Source organism: Arvicola amphibius, chromosome 1, assembly GCF_903992535.2.
Source record: "Arvicola amphibius chromosome 1, mArvAmp1.2, whole genome shotgun sequence".
NCBI lineage: Eukaryota > Metazoa > Chordata > Mammalia > Rodentia > Cricetidae > Arvicola > Arvicola amphibius.
In genome coordinates, this window is record NC_052047.1 from 70,689,979 (window position 1) to 70,707,119 (window position 17,141).

General features: G+C 47.2%; 1 protein-coding gene and 1 pseudogene across 2 annotated transcripts in view; one reads left to right on the top strand and one right to left on the bottom strand.

Moving 5' to 3' along the window:
• Window positions 1-908: 908 nt before the first annotated feature.
• Window positions 909-1,009, bottom strand: LOC119806077 (annotated as a pseudogene).
• A 651-nt stretch (window positions 1,010-1,660) lies between these two features.
• Window positions 1,661-17,141, top strand: part of Ccm2 (CCM2 scaffold protein) — a 60,267-nt gene continuing 44,786 nt past the window's right edge. Inside the window, exon 1 of one of the 2 annotated variants that reach the window (XM_038342178.1) lies at window positions 1,661-1,788. In XM_038342178.1, coding sequence (XP_038198106.1) covers window positions 1,759-1,788 — 30 coding nt within the window. In that variant the 5' untranslated portion in view covers window positions 1,661-1,758. The remainder of the gene's footprint in view (window positions 1,789-17,141) is intronic. The other variant, XM_038342189.1, reaches the window with a different exon arrangement.

Genomic DNA, 17,141 nt, shown 5'->3' on the forward strand with positions numbered 1-17,141 from the left:
GTTGTGAGAGTGCCTTCTGGACATAGCAGGACTCCTGCACTCACAAACTCAAGCAGCTGTGGATGTTTGAGTAAGACCTGCACCAGACCAAAACAGTTAACATTCTAGCTCTGAGTGAAAGGAATTCATGAGCCTCTCCCCACCCATAGTGGAACTATTGAACGGAAGGGGAGGAGCCATATTTATTTGAGGATGTGACTCCCTATTGCAAAGGAAAAGTGCACGAGGCCCTGACAGAATCTATTACAATTAGCAGGCTACTCAGTATTTTAAAATAAATATTGGCTTCATTTAGCATTAGTTTACCATCAGCCAAGTCCTTACTGTGGGTTGGTGTAACAGCCAAAAGTAGAGGCCTGTCAGGGGTGCAGCATGCTTTTGAGATCCCCCCTTCTCTTAAACTGTTCTATGGATGTTGTTAACTATATACGATGACAACTTATTTCTGAGTGCCCTTGCTGTTGTAACTCTTATTTTCCTGAGGTATCAAAGCTAGGAGAGAATAAATTTTTTTAAAAAAAATTTTCTTGGCCTGGGTATGAGATTAGCGAACATAGTGGGTTAGGTGCACCATAGAGTCCGTAACTTTCCAGGGGGCCCACAGCCATAACCCACGAGCTGCCGCTCGGCTACCATGTCTTTAAATTCATTGTCATTAGGCTTTAAAGTGAATCCTCCCTTCTTAGAGATGCGGATCTTCTGGCCGTCAAGGAAGTTGGCTGCATCAAGCTTGATCCTGCATAAGTCTCAACCACACGCTCCTTACTGCAAACGGACAAGATGACTTGGCCAATGGGTACCGTGGCCACATTACACTTTCTAGCTTCCCAAATGCATCCTGCATATGTGCGTGGCTGGAGCCTAGGCTGGAAACAACATAAGCTCGGAAACATTAATATCCATCAGAGTACCATCTTCAAGGTCCCTTAGGACGACCCACGCAGACAACAGGTTGCACACACTACCAAGGAGGCTGCTGTTGGCAGTCATTGTACATTTCTAGATTCAGTTTTTTTCTTCTAAGTTTCTTGTAGCCACGGATGACCTTGAACTCCTCATCTTCCAGTCTGTAGCAGTCAAGGGCTAGGATTACACAGGAGTGTGTCGCCACACCCAGCCAGAACAGAAAGTTACTAGAAAAGGGTTTCCTTGTGGCTCACAGTAACAAGCAAGAAAAGCCAAGTGGCAGAGCGCCCAGAACCAGGGCTGAAGAATGGCCCTGCCCCTTCCCAGGGGCTCGAGGCCCGCCTGCCTGGCCGCGAGGCAGGCTGGGAAGTCGGTCCCTCTAAAGATGGCGGCAGAATTGAAAAGTTGGAGCCACTCCCGCGCGTGCTCTCGCGGCCGTGAAGGGTTCGGGCGAGCTGGAGTGGAGGGGGACGCCCTTCCAGAGGGGACGGAACGGGGCGGAGGGAAGGCAGGCGTGCTCCCTCGGCTCCGACGAGGCTGTGACCCTGAGCCTCTCCGGGAGCACTCAGGGGAGTCGACTTCGGCCGGCCGGACGGCGCCCTCCGCGGCCTCGCGCCTCCCTCGGGCCGGAAGTGCGGGCGCGCCGAGGCTGTGGGCGGGGCAAGAGGGGGCGGGGTCTGTGCGGTGGGCCGGCTCCCCAGGTCCGGAAGTGCGGGTGGGGCGCGGCCGGGGCGGAGACTGCGGGCGGGCGGGCGGCGCGGTGAGCGCGGGGGTGGCGGGCCCAGAGTGAGCATGTAGCGGCCGCTGGCGGTGGGGCTCCCGGGGCGGGCCGCGGGGGCCGCATGCGGCGACATGGAGGAGGAGGGCAAGAAGGGCAAGAAGGTGAGCGCTCACCGGCGCGTCCTGCCGCTGGACCGGGGCGTGGGGTGGGGGGTCCCTCCGGGAGGGCGGGCGGCGGAGCGGGCTGGGACCGTGGTCAGGTGGGCCTGCGGCTCGCGGAGGAAGTGCCGCGCCTTTCCGGGGGAGGGGGTCCCTTTAGCTGCTCGCCCGGGGCCGGCTCAGACGGCCAGCCAGGGGGCCCGCCTTCTCCGCGCGACGGGCTGGGGCCGCAGAGGAAGTGGGCCCAGTGAGGGGCCAGGAGGTGGCCTGGACTGTGAGGTGACCGGCGAGGCTTTTTACTGCCCACTTGGCTTTGTTTTTGGATGTCCAGTAAAAGCAGAGATGGGCTCAGCTTCTCGGGCGGTTTGCTCGTCTACTGTCGCTCGTACTTAATACCATTGAGTGATTTTAGTGACGTTATGTTTGGCAGTAAGATTTAGGACATGGTTCAAGAGACTCCTTCGTTTATGTAGTTTTAAAATGTGGCTTTAATTACAGGCTTGAGTAGTTGATAAAGAACGTTTTAAGGAGCCTGAGAAGACCATGTGGGGATGAACTGCCATTAAAGTGGAAAGTGGGGTTTGATAAAATGTATCTCTTTCAAATAAATGCTTTGCAATCTTAATGTTTTGCCTGTCATTTTCATTTTGGTTAATGTGTGTACTTTATGGACAAGTTTAAAACAGACGTTGAAGTCTTAGCTCTGTCTTTAATTGCCCGCACTACTCATCACCTTGCTTTAGGAGGTGCCCCATTTATTAGAAAGTCTTCCTTGGAATGGAGTGTAGCCAGGTGGCCTTCAGGGAGTCCAGACCAGCGGCGCTGCCCCCACTGTCTTACTGTTTTAAGACAGAAACGTGCACTTGCCGTTCGGATGCCCTATCAGTTTGCTCCCTCCGAAGACAGCTTAAGGCTGGCTAAGAGCCCAACAAAGTGATTCGGTCTACAAGTGCTCTACAGAAAAGGGGGAGCTGAGTAGTGTAAAAGGATTTAGCTAGAAAGGAGGGGTGCTGTTTAGGAAGGACCTGGCTTAAGTGTGGATGTGCTAAAATTGGTGCCAGCTCATCTTTGCACTGCCAGTAGCCTAGAACCCTGGGGACTAGTCACCTACTGTATTTGCTCCACAAGCTTAAGTGCCCATAGGACACTTGGCCCACATTCTTGTCTGGACACATTGGCTGGCTGACTTTTGCTGTTTTGTGGTATCGTACCAGCTTGGACGGAAAGCTGAGGAGCAGAGAGATGCAATTGGACTTCCCTGAGCTTTTGGATCAGTAGTAAGAAGATGTTAAGAGTTGTGGGTAGTGAAAAGAACTATGGGTATAGACAGTCTGGTTAATCTCATTGTCTATTAAGGAGTAATGAGTTGTGTCAGGACCTACGCTTGCAGTTGTATGCTTTCTGCCACTTTAGTTTGTCCCCTGTAAGCAAGAGACGGCCTTTGGGACATGGATTTCTATGTAGGCCATGACTTAGCACAGTTTACCAGGTCTTCTGATCAGACTGGCAGAACCTTCCTCTTGTCCATTTATTTATTTATTTACTTATTTATTTATTTATTTACTTACTTATTTTTGAGACAGGGTTTCTCTACTATGTATCCCTGGCTATCCTGGAACTTGCTATCTGGACCAGGCTAGCCTAACACTCACAGGGAGCCAACCTCTTGAGTTACAGGCGACTGCCACTGCACCTGGCTTCCTTGTGTGCTTTTTAATATGTGATGTCTCCTCCAGTTTAGGAGTTTGTTTCTCATAATGATCAATTAACCAGAGATAACTTGTATTAAATTTACACCCCCCCCCTTCCGCCTCCCACTCCCCACCCCAGATGGTTTCTTTGTGTAGACTTGGCTGTCCTGGAACTCTCTGTAGACCAGGCTGGCTTTGAGCTCAGAGATTCACTTTCCTCTGCTGAGTGCTGGGACTAAAGGTGTGTGCCACCACTGTTCTGCTACAGAGTTCAGTCTTAATAAGTTTTCTTACAGTTTGGACATGCAGTTTGCTCCTTCAGTAAGGTACAGATTTGAGCCTGAAGATGTAACTGAATTGGTAGAGTGCTTGCCTGCCAGACCTGCAGCCGTGGTTTGGATCCCAGTGCTTCATAAAGAGGCATGACAGTGCCTTGTAATCCTGGCACTTGGGATGGGAAGGTAGGAGGCTCAAAAGTTCAAGGACATCTTTGGCAGCTTACAATGGATGGTGGCCAACCCGGGATATAAGAACTTGTCTCAAAACAACAAAAGCTGGACTGCCAGGCCTTTCCCAGGTCTGAAATACTTAACTTATCAAGCAGTGATTGAGGTTCATTTTACTCTGGCCTGTTCTTCAGACAGAAATCAGTGAACTGCTAGTGATCCAGAAGACCAAGTAGATGTCACGGAAGTGGTCCAGGTGTTGTCTGCCCTTCTTCAAGCTACTGTAGCACACAGAAGTGCTAGCAGGATATATAGTTCAAGCAATCTGCTGAATCCCTGGTGTGTCCCATGAGCCCATAGTAATGGAGATTCCAGAAAAGCTAGAGAGCTTTAGAGCTAGCTGGTGTAGAGCTGGATCAGTCCCACCAATCCAGAGGATTGAGTGCTCCAGACAAACCAGCTGCTTTAGTTGTGGGCCCTGTGAAGGAACCTGTCTGTGGAGTGTCTGGGATTTTTCTCAAAGTACTTGATTTGGATTTGGTGATTGAGACTATATTAAAGTTGAATTTTAATTAAAAAAGTTCTTAATAATTTTATTTTATGTACATTGGTGCTTTGTGTGCCTTTGTGTGTGAGGGTGTCAGACCCCAGGTAACAAAAGATACAGACAGCTGTGAGCTGCCATGTGGGTGTTGGGAGTTGAACCCAGGTCTATCTCTCCAGCCCCTTTAGTTTTGTATATGTGTGCTTATCTGGGTAGGCTCGCATGTATGCAGGTACCCTCTGGAGCTGCACTTAGAAGCAGTTGTGAGCCAGCAGACAGGGTGCTGGGAATTAAACTGGAGTCTGCAGTAGCAGTAAGTGCGTTTATCTCCTGAGCCATTTTCCCAGCCTTGAACAAGGCACTTATTTACATTATTTACAGAATAGTCTCAGATGTGTATATTATAGTACTATTCTGTTGTGATGCAATGTAAACCCCATACCACTTCTTTTGGTTTTTAGGGTTTCCCTGTCATATAGCCCTGGCTATCCTGGAACTCACCCTGTAGACCAGCTAGCCTTAAACGCAGATCTGCCTGCCTCCTGAGTGCTAGGATTAAAGGTGTGAGCCACCATCGCATGATGATCTTGAACTCTGATATTCCTGAATTCACTTCTGAGGACTGGGGTTTTAAGTGTTCACTTGGGGATTAGATCTAGGGCTTTGTGTGGGATAAACAGTTAATCGCTATCAATTAAGCTATATTCTGTTTTACCACCGTTTTCAAAACAGGCTCTTATTAGCCCATAGGTTGGACTGAAACTCATTTTGAAACTCAGAATGACTTTAACCCATTCAACTTCTGATCCTCCCGCCTCTACCTCCTCAGTATTGGAACTACGGGCACACACCACCATGTCTGGATTTATGGAGCATCAGACTGAACCCCCACTCCTTTGTGCATGCCAAGCAGGTCCTCTGCTAACTAAGCTATTTTCTTGACCCCGTAACACTCTCTCTCTCTCTCTCTCTCTCTCTCTCCTCTCTCTCTCTCTCTCTCTCTCTCTCTCTTTCTGTCTGTTTTGTTTTGGTTTTGGAGACGGCCTCACGTTCCAGATGGGTTTAGAACTTCCTTACCCCGTCCCCGTTCATGCAGTGTCGGGGATCCGTCCCACGACTTTGTGCATGCCAGGCAAGAACTCTACTCTTGGATCCTCTTCTTGAAGCAGGGTCTGGCTGTGTAGACTTGTTATTCTGAAGCTTCCTGGCTTCAAATCTGTGACAGTCCCCCTCTACGTAGGTGTTGGGATTACAGGCATGTAACACCTGGCTAGTAATTACTTTTTTAAATTACTGTTTTTAATTTTTTAGGTTTATTACCGTGTGTGTTTTTGCCTAGTGTACACTGCATGTGTGTGTACCTGTGCCCAAGGAAGTCAGAAGAGGGCATTGGATCCTCTTGATCTGGAGTTACAGACAGTTGTGAGTTCCCATGTAGGTGCTTTACTTAGTTGTGTGTGTCCACTAATTGGTATATGGAGGTCAAAGAACAACCTGCAGGAGGGAATAAGAGTCCCAGAATCCTCTTTGGATGACTTGAAAGTGCCTGTATCTCCAGTTCTGTGGGCTGTGACGCCTTCAGTTGGCCTCCGTGGACACACACACATACTGATAAGTGCGTGTGTGTGTGTGTGTGTGTGTGTGTGTGTGTGTGTGTGCGCCGAAGCTCACTTGGCCACAGGAGCTTGACGTCAGGTCTATGTACACTCAAGCTGCTGTTCTGTACTAGTCTGCTTATTTATCCACTACATGAATGTTGGTCAGCACCACCAGCGGCAGGCACAGACACCGCACAGAGCAGCCGCTGGGTAGGAAACGGAGCCAAGGGCGAGTGGGAGAAGTTCTGATACAAATGATCAGAAAAGCCTTCCTGTTATAAAAACTTCAAGTACAAAGGCATCCCCCTTGCCTGACTTCAAACAGGATTGATGAGTAGGCAGCCTTTTTTTTTTATTAATTTATTCTCATTCCTGCTTGTACAGGTGTAGGCTGAATTCTGCTCCCACCTTTAGTTCAACCCCACACAATCTCTTGAGGTGACTGTATAAGGAGGGAGAAATATTTAAAGAGGTGCCTAAATGTTTCTTCTTTTCTTTTTGGTTTTTAGAGACAGGATTTCTCTGTAGCTTTGGAACCTGTCCTGGATCTAGCTCTTGTAGACCAGGCTGGCCTCGAACTCACAGAGATCCACTTGCCTCTGCCTCCCAAGTGCTGGGATTAAAGGCTGTGCACTACTACCTCCTGACTGCTAAATGTTTCTTGTTAATTGTTTTTAAGGCAGGATCTCTAGCTTAGGCTGCCCTGAACTTTGTTGTCCTTGAAGGCCTGGAAGCTGTGGAGACTTCTCCCTTGGCCTCCCAAAGAGCTGAAATTACAGCCGTGCCCCACCGTTCTGGCAAGAGATGCTTAAGTGTAAATGGGGTACCTGATTTGATTGGTGTTTTTATGAGAACATTTAGGACAGTCTGGGACCCAGGAAGAAGATACCATCCATCTACGAGCACAGGAGAAGCCCAGGGGCAGCGGCTCTGCCTACAGCTTGACTCGAGTCTCCAACTCCCAGAGTTGGGAGAAAATAAGCTTCAGCTGATCAAGCCATTTTTAGTTTTTAAAGATTAATTTATTTATTATGTATACAGGGTTCCTCTTGCATGTATACCTGCATGCCAGAAGAGGGCACCAGATCTTTATGGATGATTGTGAGCCACCTTGTGGTTGATGGGAATTGAACTCTTGAAGACCTCTTGAAGAGCAGCCATTTCTCTTAACCACTGAACCCTCTCCAATCCCCCATTTTTTTTTAATTAACTTTGTTTTTGGCAGTACTGGGTATTGAACCTAGGACTTTAAACATACTAGGTAAGTGCTCTCTATGCCACTGAATGAACATCTAGGTTTTTTTTTAAACATGTTTTTTTTGTGTGTGTGTGACAGCCCTGGCTGCCCTGGAACTTGCTCTGTAGACTAGGCTGGCCTGAACTCAGAAATCTGCTTGCCTCTGCCTCCTGCCCCCTGAGTGCTGGGATTAAAAGTGTGTGCCACCACCACCACACAGTTTTTTGTGTGTGTGTGTGTGTGTGTGTGTGTGTGTGAGAGAGAGAGAGAGAGAGAGAGAGAGAGAGAGAGAGAGAGAGAGAATGCCTGTTTAAGAGGTGTACTTGTTCATGTGGTGGGAGAGTTGAACTGTCATCCTCTGTCGCTTGCACACTTGCAGGGTCTCAGTGAGCTTGAAGCTGTCTGTTTCAGTTAAGGCTGGCTGGCCAGTGATCTGCCTGACTCCAGACTCCAGCTCTTAGGTTACAGATGCGCACCTCCGTGCCTGTTTTTTGTTTTTTGGTTTTTTTTTTTTGTTTGTTTGTTTTTTTGTTTTTTCGAGACAGGGTTTCTCTGCAGCTTTAGAGCCTGTCCTGGAGCTAGCTCTTGTAGAACAGGCTGGTCTCGAACTCACAGAGAGGCAGGCGAATCTCCGTGCCTGGTTTTTTCATGAGTTGCCAGGGATCTGAACTCGCGGGATCTGTGCTTGTGCAGCAGTCATTTCTCCCACTGAGGCATTATCCTCAGTCCCTTAGCAGGGTGTCTCGAGGTTCACTCTAGAGGACACTTTGTGGCTGGGAGGACTGTGTTCCTGGAAGGTTTCTGAGGAACCAATCTGCATGGTTGCTCTGGACAAGCTCTTGTATTTTGTAAAGATCAGAGATTGCATCTATTTGAAAGACTTTGAGACAGCATTTTACTCTGGCCCTGGCTGCCCCAGAATTTACTCTGTGTTGCCTAGACTGGCCTTGAACTTGTAGATCTATCTTCAACCTCCTGAGTGCTGGGATTGAAGGCATGAACCATCATAGATGACTGCAGTTCCTTCTTTATGACCATGGAAACAGTATTTTGGGTATCGACTCTGGGAGGAAACAGTTTTTATTTTTAGGGGTCTCTAGAGGAATGGCTAGCTATGACCTGCGTAAGTCACACTGTCGTTGGAAGACTGGATCCCCCCAGTTTGTTTGCTACTGCTACACTTGTCCCTTAGTCTGAGAGAAACAGGGTTTGCTCTGTTGCTGATGAGAGAGGGTCTCACTGTAGCAGCCCTGACTGGCCTTGAACTCCAAAATACGCCTGCTTGGCCAAGCAGCAGTTCTTCATCGCTCACTCTGCAGACGTGAAAGCGTTTGTGTTTGGATTGTCCAGAGAGCCAGTAGAGGTTTGGTTTTCGGTTTCTGGTGCTGAGGGTTGAAAGCCCAGTGCCTCAGGAATGTAAGGCTGTGTCTCTATCACTGAGCCACACCCCCAGCCCAGTCCTTTTCTTGTCCTTTCTAGTACAAATAGGAATTTTTTTTTCCCTTAGGTCTGTGCTGGTGCCAAGAATGTGACATTTTTTTCCTCCCAAGTGTACCTGATTGGTAACAGTTTTTTCTTTGGCTTGGGTAAAGAGTTAGGCATTTGACTACTGGCATTAGTGTATACAATGAAAGTAATCCTCTTCAATGAACACAGTAGGAAGCTGGACTTTGGCTTTTGTTTGGGGCTTAAGTTGATGTATCATGTAACCCGGGGAGGTGGGAGCTGAAAGTGAGCAAACTGGTCAGCCTGCCTCACGGGACATCATGTGTGGTGTCATTTGGGTACAAAGCACATTTCATGTGCTTGATTACTTGTAACATTGACAGGAAAAAAGAAAAAAATGTTTGTATCCATCCTATAGTTTAATATTCCATGAAAGTTTTTTCCACAAATCTTTAACCTACTTTGTGTGTATTGTGACGTGAGCCCTGTATCTTCTGTGACTTACAGTATTCAGTCTTCTTTGTTGGTTTACTTGAAATGAATATGTTATTAAGGAAGCCTAGGGGCTGGGCATGGTGGTGCACACCTTTAATCCCAACACTTGAAGGCAGAGACAGGTATATCTCTGGAGATTGGAGGCCAGCCTGGTCTACATAGTGAGTTCCAGGCCAGCCAGGGTTACCTAGTGAGACCCTGTCTCAAAAGGGGGAGAGCCTGGAGATGACCCATTGGTAAAGAAAGAACACTGGCTGCTTTTCCAGAGGACCCAGTTTCAGTTCCTTAGAATCTACACGGCAGAAGCTGTCTGTAACTCCAGTTCCAGGGGATCTGATGTTCTCTTCCTAGCCTTCTTGGGCACCAGGCAGGAATGTAGTACACAGACATACATGCAAGCAAATTACCCTGGCTTATAAAAATAAATAAAATTTAAAGAAAAAAGGAGATGACCAAGATTGGCAGGCTCACATGTCAGAATATGCCCTGGGTCTGACTGTTGTGTCTGCTGTTTGCTAGCTCAATAGCTCCTGGCTTGGCAGGAATCTGATGTCAGACCCTGGCCAGCTACTTTTCTGAGACTCCTCACAGTGTTGTCTGTCTTTATCTCCAAACCTTCAGAGTGCCTGTGGCTCATTTGCTTTCATTTCTTCAACTCAGCCACCATGGAAGCATTTATTTTATTTTTAACATTTATTTATTTTTATTTCATGTGTATGAGTGTTTTTCTTGAATGTCTGCTCACCATGTGCATGTAGTGCCCGTGGAAGCCAGAAGAGGGCAACAGGTCCCCTGAACTTGAGCTGGAGACAGTTGTGAGCTGCCTTGTGGGTGTTGGGAAGTGAACCCACATATTGTGCAAGAGCAGCCAGTGCTGGAGCTGCTAAGCTGTCTCTCCAGCCCTCCAGTGTTCTTGGGCTTAATTGCACCTCGATTTTTATGGTGACTTGAACTCAGGTTCTCATGTTTACGTATTCCTAGCTCTTCCCTTACTTTAAAATTTAAAATTTTATTTTATGTGTATGATTGTTTTACCTATGCCTATATCTGTGTACCACACGTGTGCCTGTTGCTTGCAAAGACCAGAAGAGGGCATCCAGTCCCCTGGGACCGGAGTTACAGATGCTTGTGAGCACCATGTGGGTACTAGAAGTTGAACCAGTCTCTACAACTCCATATCCTGTTGAGTTACAGTCTCTCACAGCTCAGGCTGGTCTCAGGTTCACTGGGTAGTTAAGGCTAGCCTTGAACCCTGAGCCTCCTTCCTCTACCTCCCAAGTTCTGGGGTTGTAGAATATACCATTACACATGACTTTGTTTTTTGTTTTTTGTTGTTTTTTGAGACAGTGTCTCACTAGGTTGTCCCTACTGTCCTGGAACTCACTGTAGACCAGGCTGACCTTTGCCACCCAAGTGCTGGGATTGAAGACATGTGTCACCGCACCTGGTTTGTTCTTTTGTTGGATGGTGGTGGCAGAACAACAGGATCACCTCTAGCTGAGACGCCCTCTAACTTTAAGTGAGAATGACCTTGAACTCTTGACCCTCCTGACTACACCTTTCAAGTGCTGGAATGACCTAGGCTCTGTAGTGCATATATGTACATCCACTATCTAGATTCTACCACTGACCTTGGCTGCATTCCTTTATCCCACGTCCAGTTTTCCTGCCCAGGCACTGACTGTTCTGATTCTTGGGGTGCATTTCAAAGGATTTTACAGACATCACTTTACTCCAGAATGTGTCAGCATCATTGTTATTCTATTTACTCTTTTGGGTTTTCGGGACAGGGTTTCTCTGCACAGCCCTGACTGTCCTGGAACTTGCTTTGTAGACCAGGCTGGCCTCCAACTCTGAGATCTGCATTCCTACCAAGTGCTGGGATTAAAGACATGCACCACCACACCCAACTTTTCCTTTCTTTCTTTCTTTCTTTCTTTCTTTCTTTCTTTCTTTCTTTCTTTCTTTCCTTTTTAAATTAGTTTGCTAAATTTTATGTGTTTTGCCTGCATATATGTCTGTGTGAGGGTGTCAGATACCCTGGAACTTGAGTTACAGGCAGTTGTGAGTTGAGTTGGGTTCTGGGAATTGAACCTGGATCTTCTGGAAGAGCATCCAGTGCTCTTAACCCCTGAGTCCACTCTCTAACCCTTATTTATTTATTTATTGTTTGGTTGGTTGGCTGGTTTGTTTTGCTTTCGAGACAGGGTTTCTCTGTAGTCCCACTTCTAAATGTCCATTTCTAATAGTACCATACTGGGGACCAAACATTTACCGCACTGGACATTTGGGGAGAGATTGAACATCTAAACTATACCAGACCCCAAAATTCTACTGAGAAATAGATCACCACCATCCCTGGGAATATTCTTTCATGCCCCTGAAGGTTTTGTTGGTAGTGCTATTCTGAGACGAGGTACCATGTAGCTGAGGGTGGCTTCAACCTTGCTATATAACTAGGACCTTGAGTGTCTGTTTTTCCTGTTTCATGACACAAGTGTTTGTTGCCATGTTCCAGGATCGAACCAAGGGTCTCATGCTTCTAGACAAATATTCTACCAACTGAACTATATCCCCAAACTTCAAATAGGAATTTAAACTAATTAATTTTTTTTTTTTTTTTTTTTGAGGCAGGGTTTCTCTATACAGCCCTGGCTGTCCTGGAACTCACTCTGTAGACCAGGCTGGCCTTGACTCATGAAGGTCTGCTTGCCTCTGCCTCCCAAGTATTGGGCTCAAAGGTGTGAACTATCGCTTCTGTTCTTATTTATTTTTGAGATAAGGTCTCACTGTGTGGCTCAGGCAGACCCGAACCACTCCCAACAGTTCTGTCTTGGCCTCCTGAGTACAGGGATTACAGTTGTGACCCACCATACCTAGCCATATTCAGCTTTATGAGATAATACCAAACTGTTTCCCACTGAAATTCTTCTGTTCCTCCTTCCCCTCTTCTTTGCCTTCCCCTCCCTCCTCTTCCCCACTTCTTCTTTTGTAGCTTCTCATTATACAGGACGCACTGGCTTTAACTAGAGCTCTTTCAGCCTAAACTTCCTGAGTTTGGGACTTAAATGCCTGGGCTAGTTGTCTTTTAATTCCCATTTACATTTAATGTGTGTATGTGAGTTGTGTTTGTTGCTTTTCTGTTGTATTTGTGGTTGTAGAGATCAATCCCAGTTTCCCTTCTTAACAGGAAAACTCTGCCTTGCAGCTGTGTTTAAACCAAAGGTTTGGGTTGACTGGCTTGCCTGCTGGGCTCTTTTCTGTTCTTCCTCATCATACTTCCTCCTTTCAGATCTCTCTTTCTCTCCCTCCCTCTCTCCCCTCCCTTCTCCTTTTACTCTCCTTTCTCTTCCATTCCCACTCTCCTGGAGTCTTTTGGCTTTGGTTTTCTGCTTATTTCCTTCCCCAGTATTTTAGTTGATCTTTGTTTCCTGTTTTTAGGGTTGAGCACTAGGTACTGTGTTCTAGTTCTGCTGAGCTGTGTGTGTCGTCTTTAGGGATTAGGGCACTCAGCTGTAGTTTGTGACAGACTGCCGTAAGTTGATGTTTTTCCGTCACTTTTCTTGTGCAGTGTTAGTGGTATCAGTCAGTTAAACCTCATTCTGTGCTTGGAGCAGTTTCCAAGGTGTTTTACTTCCATGTGTGTTGCAGTTCCAGCATTATGTCAGTGCTGTTATTTTTTGAGACAGCGTCACAAGTGACTCACTATACAGCCAAAGCTGGACGGTCCCAAATTGCTCCTTCTGCTTCCACCCTCCCCCAAGTGTTGGGGTTACAGTTATGTATCACTGTGACTGACTTTATTTTTCCTTTAAACAATTGACTTTTCAACTTTTATGTTGAAATTTTAAATTTATGTATCATTTTCCTAACACACAGAATACCCATATATCTTCTACCGAGATTCCTCGTTACCATTTCAGAGCTAGTTAAGAGTAAGTTGTAAGGCAGAGGTTGTACATGCCCACAGTTCCAGCACGCCCGAGAAGGGGCAGTGAGAGCACAGGTTGAAGCCGGCTCGAACATAATGAGACCCTGTCTCCAGAACAAAACAAAACACACTGCAAAGTGACAGAGCAAGGAGACAGCAGAGAGAGCGAGCTGCAGACACGCATGACCGTCTCTCGGCACAGGGACACCCGTCATTGCATCGCTGACACCACAGCAGTCAGGAAGTTGGCAAACATTCCCTGTTAGCTCCAGCTTGCCGGCCCCATCTGCTAGTTGCTTCCTTGACTGTTCTTCATTGATCCAGTGCATAGATCGTACAGTTGGAGGATCATTTGGTTCACATGCCTCTGAGCTGCTTGAATCTGAAGTAGTTCTGGGTCTTTTTTTTAAATTAAAACTATTCTCTGACAATTTCTTACATCTACATAATGTATTTCTGAACCCTTCCTTCTTTAAAGCACCTCTATTTATGTGTGTTATGATCCACTGAGTTTACAGAATACTTTCAGTTATGTGTACGTGTGTGTATGGGTGTGTGTATGTGGAGGCAGTGGCTGCGAAGTCTAGAATAGAGTGTCACAGGTGGTTGTGAGCCACCCAGTGTGGGTGCTGGGAACTCAACTCCAGTATTCAGGAGAGCAATGGTTTTAGTTGCTGAGCTAGCTGACTTTCCATTCAGAGTTTATTAGGATTGCGTGCCTGAATGTGGATGTAGGGTTATTTCCCGGAGCATAGGGTTCTTACCAGTAGCTATAGTACCGACCCCTCACGTCTACTAACCCCCGTAACTCTTCACTAGGGTGGGGCCTGAGTTCCTCACCAGGAATGGAATGTTGATGAGGTCACCACAGCTGCTGTGAGTTAGTTCAAGGCCGGAAGACCACGTCTCACAGGGCCCCTTACCTTCCTGCTCTCCATTCCTTCTGCTTCCTCCTCTGCATCGGTCCCTGATCCTTAGAGGGGTGATAAAGATGACTCTGTTTGGTTTTGGTTTTTCTAGTCAGGATCTCTCTGTAGCTTTGGAGCCTGTCCTGGAACTTGTTCGGTAGACCAGGCTGGCCTCGAACTCACAGAGATCCGCCTGCCTCTGCCTCCCGAGGTTTGAGATAACTGTTTTTTACAAAATAGTTTCTTTGAGAATCTTGTACAGTGAGTTTGACTATATTCGCCCCTTTCCCGGCTTCTCCCATGTTCTACCTCCTTCCCTGTCCTTCACCTTTCTTTCTCGTCCACATCAAGTCCAGTTTGTGCTGCCGTGAGTGTGTATGTAGCCTTCCCCTGGGTCATGGCTGACCTACAAGGGGTAACACTGTTAGAACGGTTCCTCCCTCTCCCAGCAGGTATAACTTGCCAGTAACCCCTCTTGCTAGGTAGGAGTGGAATTTCACGCCCACCTTCCCTCTCCATGCCGGGATTTGGTCTGGCTTGAGCTTGCACAGGGACCGTCCCTGTTGTCACAGTTGCTGTGAGTTCATGTGTGCGGCTTCCCTGTTGTGTCTGGAAAACAGGGTTCTTTGTATCCATTCACCGATTCTGGCTTTTACAATTCTGCTTCTCCTTCCGCAATGATCCCTTGAGCCTTGGGAGGAGGGGTGCAGTCCAGATGTTCTGCTGAGGGCTGAGCATTCTGCAGTCTCCTGTTCTCTGCACGTTGTCAGTTGCCGTCTCTGTTAGTCACCGTCTTCCCTCCAATGAGGACTGAGATTCGCTAATCTGCGGTGGAACAGTAAATCACTAGTTTAGTGCTATGCTCTTTATTATTAGCACACTGATAGCAGTTAGTTCTTCTCTAGGGCCTCCTGAGTGCTGGGATTAAAGGCATGTGCCACCACTGCCCGGCTTGTTTTTTGTTTCTTAAGACAGGGTCCCACTGTGTCACTCTAGCTGGCCTAAACTTTTATGTAGACCAGGCTGGCCTAGAACTCACAGAAATCTGCCTGTCTCTGCCTCTGCCTCCTGAGTGCTGGGATTAAAGGCTTGAGCCTTCAGTCTGGCTTGGTAGAGATATTTCAAATGGGAATCTAAATACACCTGTGATTGAGGCCGAAGAGCGTCTGACCTTGACTTTCACCCACTCCTTTCCCAGTTGGAAACTGGTGAGTTTCTGAGAGTCTCACAAAGAGGTCACTCTAGTGCCTTGGCCAGAGAGGCGGCTCCTAGAGACCTGCATGCATTCAGTTCCCAGCTCCACAGCTGCCTCCCAGTACTCTGTGCAGGGAGAGCCGCTGCCTCTGGCCTCGTGGGTGCGTGTAGTCACAGGGCACACTCCTAAAAGTAATAAAAGTAAGTCTTTTAAAGAAAAAAAGATGGCTTGCCTTGTTTATTCAAAGCAAGTCTCAGCTCCCTTGAAACTTTTTTTTCTTGCCGGCTGGTAGTTCTTCCCGTTGTTCCTCAGAATGACTCTGGCCTCGTTTACCCTCGCCCCCAAGCTCCCAGAAACTCCCTTTGAATAGTGTATTTTAAGACCGATCACCACAGCACACTTCGTATAGGAGGCTAGAAAGGTAGCTTGGTGGTTAAGAGCGCTGGCTGCCCTTCCAGAGGACCCAATGGCAGCTCACAATTGTCTGTAATTCCATCCAGAGGATCCTATATCCTTTTCTGGTATCAGGCACCAGACATGTTCTGGGTACACAGACATACATGCAGGCAAAACACGAATACACATAAAATAAAATCAACAGGGACTGGAGAGATGGCTCAGAGGTTAAGGGCACTGGCTGCTCTTTGAGGAGTCCTGAGTTCAGTTCCCAGCAACCACATGGTGGCTCACAACCATCTACAATGAGATGTGGTGCCCTCTTCTGATGTACAGGCAGACATGCAGACAGAACACTGTACACATAACAAAGTAACTCTTAAAAAAATCCACAAAAACAACCTTCCTGTAAAGACCAGGAAGAGATATTTTTATTAGACTTCAGACCAAAACGTAAAACCCAGGTCATTAAGTAGATATTTAGGTATAAAAGAGAAAACAAATTTCTGTAAGTTTCTTTATGTTGAGATTAAAAGACTATAGTCACCGAGTGAGCAGTGGTTTGTTGTTTGTAATTTTTTGAGACAGGGTCTTGCTGCGTATCTTCAGCCAGCCTGGTTGTCTGGTCTTGAACTCACAGAAATCTGCCAGCCTCTGTCTCCTGTGCTGGAATTAAAAGTATGTACTACCATGTCTGGTGGAGAACACAGATTTTCTTGTATTTTCGCTTGTGAGACTAGCCTTCAGCAGCTGAGCCGTCTCTCCAGCCCAGAGCACAGTTTCCCGAGTAGGATTCTGTTACTGAGAATGGGATTCCTTTGCTGCTGTCCCTCACTGTAACCGAAGCTGGCCTTGAGCTTCCGCTCCTCCGGCTGCCTCTCGAGGGCTGAGATTGCAGGTCTTGCCATAGTTCCTGGCCTAAAGGTTTGCTTGTAAAAGTGATCATAGTGGGACACTAGGGGTGGAATGCATATTTAGGGGTGCAAGGGCCCTGGGGCTTCAGTCCCCAGAACCACAAAATAAAAATGAACATTTGTGTTTTTGGAATATAAGCAGCAGACAGATGTCGGCCAATCCCATTCTGTCCAATTCCAGGCCTCTCATTTTGGTCCTAGCTCTGTTTTTATCATCCTAATGAAGTTTTTGTGACTTCTAAGATAGTCTTCTTGTTCTCTTTATGTAGCAGTCTGTTCTTGTTGTGTGGTGTCGTCCTCAGCTTGCCCTGGGCTCCTCTCGCTGTCTGCTCTGTAGCCTTTCTCTGTCATGCTGGTCCACTGGCTTGTGCAGGATGGATAGTATTCATTAGTGGATTAGTGTGAGGAATTAGTGATAATTACCTTCTTAGCCGTGGGTGTTTTCCTGGGAGGGGCCCCCTGGAATAACAAAACAAGGTGGCCTCCTGGTGTCTCACTTGCACACACACACACACACACACACACACACACACACACACACACACATCTGTTCTG